General features: G+C 41.9%; 1 protein-coding gene across 1 annotated transcript; it reads left to right on the forward strand.

The window, feature by feature from the left end:
• The first annotated feature begins 614 nt into the window (after positions 1–614).
• LOC147077404 (uncharacterized) lies at positions 615–1,181 on the forward strand. The gene has a single exon (XM_085941076.1). The coding sequence runs from the start codon at positions 615–617 to the stop codon at positions 1,179–1,181; it is 567 nt and encodes a 188-aa protein (XP_085797202.1).
• The last annotated feature ends 5,356 nt before the right edge of the window (positions 1,182–6,537 follow it).

Below are 6,537 nucleotides of genomic sequence, written 5' to 3' on the forward strand. Positions count from 1 at the left end.
AAAACCCAGACAGAAAACCACACACCAACCCGTTTGGACAGCGTGGTGTGTTACGTCCAAATACCCCCATGAAACATAAACAAAAATCTCGGCCCTCATTCTCCGGAGGCCAACCTGACACTGATCACGGCAGCAATCAGCAAGGGAAGGCAGAGGGTGCTAAGAATCCCCGGAAAGACGGTAACGGCTGCCTACCGATGACCATTGCCACCTATAACGCGAGGACATTATCCAGCAACGCCAAACTTCTAGAGCTCGAAGAAGAACTCGAAAAAATCCATTGGGATGTTGTCGGGCTCAGCGAGGTAAGACGACAAGGAGACGATATCGTCAATCTCCACAGCGGACATGTACTCTGTTATAATGGGACTAAGACCGGACGCACAAGCGGTGTCGGATTTTTAATCCACAGACTCTGGAAAGATCGCATAGTTGAATTTGATTTCTCCTCAGATAGAGTAGCAAGTTTAACACTTCAGCTCAGCAAAAGATACCAGATTCTGATTTTGCAAGTTTATGCGCCCACTCAAAACTCACCTGATGAAAAAGTGGAGGAGCTATATGAAGAAATCAGTACGTTGAAAAATAAACGGAAATGTCACTTCACTATCATCATGGGAGACTTTAATGCACGAATCGGATCTCAACACCAGGATGATGTAGCGGTCGGGCACTTCGGACATGGCACCAGGGATGGCCGAGGAGACATGTTAGTAGAGTTTGCGGAAAACCACAATCTCTACATCATGAACTCATTCTTCAAAAAGAAGCCTTCTCGAAAATGGACATGGCGAAGCCCAACAAAACGAACTAGCGAAATCGACTACATCCTCACCAACAAGAAGGATATTTTTCTAGACTGCACAGTCATTAACAAATTTAATACTGGCAGCGACCACCGAATGGTAAGGTGTAAAGTACGATTTAACATCAAACGTGAGAGATCCAAACTGATGCAGAAGCCCAGAGTCCGCAGAGGCTTGAGAAGCAGAGTCGAATTCCAACAAGAGCTGGAGAACAGGCTAGTGGCTTTCCTGGCTGAAAATGACCCCCATCTCCCTACAAAACACCGATGCAGTAACAAAAATCATTATAGAATCTTCGGAAGAGACAGTTGCTGCTGTGGTCGAACGAGTAAGCAAACTTTCAAAGGAAACGTTGAATCTTATGAAGCTGCGTAGGAGTACGAAAAGCGAACAACAAGTTGCAAATGATCTCGAGTACTCCACGCTGTGCAAAACTCTACGTAAAAACATACGAGAAGATCTTCGTAAGTTCAATATGAACCTTGTTGAATCAATTGTTGCGTCAGGAAGGAGCTTACATAAGAACAAGCAGCATCTGTCAATAGGGAGACGGCAGATCACGACACTAAAAGCGCAAGATGGAAGTATCGTGCGTAACTGGGATCATCTACTGGACACTGTTGTAGAGTTTTACAGCGCTCTATACAAAGATGACACTGACATCAATTCAGATCTTCCGGTGAACGGAGAATATGGAGATCCTCTTCCCGAGGTTACTACCACAGAGGTGGAATATGCTATAATGTGCATGAAGAGTGGGAAAGCCCCGGGAGAAGATGGGCTGACTATGGATGTTCTCAAACGGGCTGGGAGGGCGGTGAGCGAAGTGCTCGCACGTCTGTTCACGTCTTGTCTGCGCGAAGAGAACATCCCAGAGTCATGGAAAAATGTCTCCATTATTATTCTCCATAAGAAAGGAGACACTGAAGATCTGAAAAACTATCGACCAATTAGTCTACTGCCAATTCTGTATAAGGTTTTCACGAAAATACTCTCAAACCGTCTCGAAACAGTTCTAGACGAGAACCAACCAAGAGAGCAATCCGGTTTCAGAAGAGGCTACAGTACTATGGATCATATACAGGTCGTCAGGGAAATCATAGAGCGCTACCAGGAATACAAACTGCCATTATATCTTGGTTTTATAGACTATGAAAAGGCGTTTGATTCCATCAAAAAATTCTCAATTATAGACGCCCTTAGCAACCAAGGAATTTCCAGACGCTACATAAACATATTGAACAGTATATACAGTGATGCCACAGCATGCGTGAAACTCCACAAACGGTCGTGTAAATTCCCCATTAACAAAGGTGTCCGGCAAGGTGATACCATTTCACCTAAACTATTCACCGCTACTCTTGAGGACTTATTTAGGAAACTTGATTGGGAGGAAAAAGGTGTTCCAATTAATGGGGAGCACCTCAGTCACCTGCGCTTTGCAGATGATATTGTTATACTCTCACAAGACCCGAAAGACCTCCAAAATAGAATGCAAGAACTCGCGGATATCAGTCAAACGGTCGGTCTAAAGATAAATGTCTCAAAGACAAAAGTGATGAGGAACTGTTTTTCGCACCCTGCGATTATCTGCATTTCTGGCACCCAACTCGAGCAAGTCAGCAGCTACGTCTATCTCGGACAGCAGGTGTCCATAGACGGAAGCATGCACGATGAAATTGCTCGAAGAACAAAGCTGGGATGGAGTGCTTTCGGACGTCTGAATATTATCTTCAAGAGTGACCTACCATTATGTCTTAAGCGTAAGGTGTTCAACCAATGTGTGCTACCCGTGCTCACGTATGGCTGCGAGACGTGGACCCTCAACACGAGAGATGTCCAAAGGCTAAGAGTCAGGCATGGAGAGGTGCATGTTGGGCATCACGCGAAAGGACCGTAAAAGGAACGAATGGGTTAGGAAGCAGACAAGAGTACGCGATGTAATAGACGTTGCCAAACAGCTGAAATGGAGATGGGCGGGACACATTGCTCGCCGAAAGGACGGCCGCTGGACAAATGCCGTCATCCAGTGGTACCCAAGGGGTACGAAACGGCCACAGGGTCGCCCTAAAAGCCGCTGGATTGACGAACTGGTAAAGTTCGGCGGAAATACGTGGCAGCGAACGACACAGGACCGAGAGAGTTGGAGAAAGCTTGGGGAGGCCTTCATCCAGCAGTGGATTGACCCCGGCTGATGATGATGATGATGATGATGATATATTATATCTTTTAGTATGATAATTAACATCTGTAGTATAGTTGCCCAGGGGTGAAGGGTAGAGGTAGGCTGTTAAGATCAGTTGAAAAATAATATTTGAGAAATTTTGGCACGCGTACGTGAAAAGTTCTCCGACCCTGGTATCTTCTTCTTCTTCACCCTGTCACGTCCCAGCATTGGGACATAGGGCAAGCATAAGTTGGCGCCACTTCCCTCGGTCCATCGCTAACTCTTGCGCCTCCCGCCATGTCAGACCTGCAGCACGTAGGTCACTCTTGTAGCACTGCTGCAGGGTGAGAGAGGGCCGGCCACGGCGACGGAACCCTTGAGGCTGTGCCACAAGGTTACGAAGTGCCGCACTCTTTGGCGGCATCCGGAATACGTGTCCCAGGCACGTAAAACGTCTCTTCGTGATAACTTCCATCACCGAAGGTTGTTGTGTCTGCTCACGAACTCGGGTGTTTGTAACGCGGTCGTACCAATGTACCCCTAAGTTTGGCAGACACATCGATTCTCAAAGCTCAAAACCCGAGACTCTTGAAGCTTAGTTAAACAAACGACATTTGGTCCTCACAGAATACAGCCTTGACCTCCATGCAACTCCAAGTTGGTTGAACGCAGAGCCCGCCACACCCATGTGGATTCCAAGCTTACTAGAAATACTACCATCATCGACAACCGTGACAACCAAGTATTTGAAGCTGGATACCACAAGTATTAGGATGTGTGCAGTTACATTTTTGTATTGATATTTTCAGTCCACAACTACGAGCTTTACCAAATCTGAGATTGGTTATGAGAAAGTCGATGTCAAAGACGAGTTTGTCGAAAACACTTTACTTCAATTTCACGATGAGGACCCTGAAGTGAATTTTTCTGCACCAGAAGGCACTCTGGAAGATCGGGTACGTTCAATTATATGTATATGGCCAGCGCCATCTTTAGAATAATAAAGCCTGAGCATATCTTTTTGCACAAGCAACGAGTGGTCCACTGATTAGCTGTCAAAATCAGATCCCAGATTGCTTGACACATTGATTCGTCCTTTCTCGTTTCAAATTGAATTATAAAAAATTCTCAAATCAAATATAATAATATTAACTATCAGTGTTATTTATAAATAATATGCATTCTTGTTATTCATCTGCTGTCAAAGTCAGACTAGTCCTTCACACAAAAACCGGTAGTAATATTATCGATTTCCAAAAAATATGTACGAGTAGCATTGATATATGCATTACACTTGTAGAAGGTGTGTTAATGTTATTGTATTATGTAACTCATCTATCCAAATCAAACCATTCCCTGTGTGAACACGACAGAAGCGTCAGTATGAGCACTCTATAGAATAATGACAGGGAATGACAGGTCATCCATTGACAACAACGGGAGCGGCAGAAAAAGTAGGAGCAGTCGTTGTGAATGTACGGTTTTCTACTTGAGTCGGCAATGATATGACCCAAAAGTAAATATGTCACTGTAAATATCAGAATTGTACCTGCAGTATTCTGTTGCGGCGGAGGATAGGTATTGCAGATGTAAGACAGTAGTAGTTCTTCGCGATGATGGAGAAGACGAGAATTTATTTACTATTTCAAATAACTACAAGGGTACAATCGATACAATACAAAAAACATAACGCCAATTTGGTGCGATGTGTCTTTAACGGAAACCTGCAATCGAGTGAGATGTACAATCGATTCTGACCGTCTTACTATAAAATAATATGTTGAAATCATCATGAAATAATCTCTGACGACCATGTGCGATCCTGATCATGCGAAATGGATGTCTACCACTTGCCCACCATGTTAGGTCCATACTCTGACTCAGCGCTGTCCAACTACTTTTAGGCCGTGGTCCATTTATTCTTTAGCACCATTTCGGGGCCAATGGGGATAGGTAAATGAAAAGTCAGTTAATGTCAATTCAAAAGTTATTTTTTATTCAAAAATATCATAAATAACAACTAGAAATAATAAAAACTAGTTTTTTTTATTTATTTTTAACGCAATTCTCATCAACAAATTAATGATTTTATCAAGCTGGAAAAATTAATCAGTTTATTTCTATGTTTTGAAAGTGTATTTTTATTATTTGGGTAGTATTATATTGAAATGTTTTTATATTTTAATGCAATGGTTTCCAAAGTTTATGTTACTATGCTTTCCTTTAAAAAAAATCTATTCTTGGCGCCTCCTTCTCCTTTATTTCATTAAATAATACAGACAACTTTTTAAATAGTCAACAATGTACTAATACAAAAATGAAAAAAAAATATATAAAAATAAGCAAGGTTTTACTACCTACTAATATTATATTCATTTTTAAATTAATTTGTTTTTCATGCGACGTATGCGCTTGTTTACTAGCACAATCAATTTCAATAGTAGTCAATCCAAAGTCATTGACAAAAATGTATTCTATCATAGGCCCCAGATCCTGAAGCGGGCCCCCAGGCCAGAATCTTTCACACATATTTAAAATATTTTATAGTCCTGAAACAAAGCAGCGCCTATATATAAAATAATTTGAAAATTACATTAGCAAACTAACAAAGAACTCAGTAAATAGATTTTTGTTTGCTTCAATATATCTGGCATAGAAATTATTGAAATGTGGAGACATGGCAAACTTACTTTTTTGTAATTTTGATTTCCAAACTGCAATTTTTTACGAATGCCTTCACTTTGTCTTTTAAATCAGTGAATGCATTTCTGTACGTTAGAGAATGAACCACGGAAGTCCAGTTTTTACCGTTTCTGAGTTAAATATGCAGAAAAATTTCTTTTATTTCATTACACAAATGGATGAAACACCGAAATCCATAAGTAGTAAATTAACCGATATAGCTAATTAATAATTCACTTTAGTGCATAAGCAACGGGTGTCCTTTTTACGATGTTTATGTTCTAAGAAAAATGTTAATAAACCATTATAATAATTCCATAAACACGGAAGTCCAACAAACGTTAGGTATGATTTTCGTTTTTCTTTGTAAAAATCCACACGCGCAGTCGGATTTCGACAAAATTTGGACCGTAGACGGGGGCTGACGAGCCGGAGTGCGTGGTTGGGGTCTCAAATTTTAGATTTAACCCGTTGCACCCCGGGGACAGTTTTACGGTATTTGCGGAAAAAAAGTCGCCGCGTACAAGGTCTTGAAACGCGGAAGTTAATGCTGCAACCCCCATTTTTCATTGAAAATGTCGGTAGAATGTGTACATTTAAAAAATATTGGCATTTATTTCAGCTTGATTGGAGGTCAAATGGCAAAGTTAGACTAGAAAAATTAATAACCGCCAGGTTGGCGCGGGCGACGTGTTACGCGTAGATCGGAATGCTTCACTCACGGACAATAATTGTATGTAGTGGCATCAGAGCCGGAGTGCGTGGTTGGAGTCTCGAATTTCAGTTTTAACCCGTTGCACCCCGAGGACGCATCAGAGCCGGAGTGCGTGGTCGGGGTCTCGAATTTCAGTTTTAACCCGTTGCACCCCGGGGACAGTTTTA

The sequence above is a fragment of the Rhyacophila brunnea genome, unplaced genomic scaffold (genome assembly GCF_057557595.1).
Source record: "Rhyacophila brunnea isolate RB1 unplaced genomic scaffold, BYU_Rbru_1.0 scaffold_13, whole genome shotgun sequence".
Classification (NCBI taxonomy): Eukaryota; Metazoa; Arthropoda; class Insecta; order Trichoptera; family Rhyacophilidae; genus Rhyacophila; species Rhyacophila brunnea.

What these genes read in the sequence shown, in the direction of transcription:
- LOC147077404 (XM_085941076.1), top strand. Translation starts at nt 615, where the DNA reads ATGGGAGACTTTAATGCACGAATCGGATCTCAACACCAGGATGATGTA.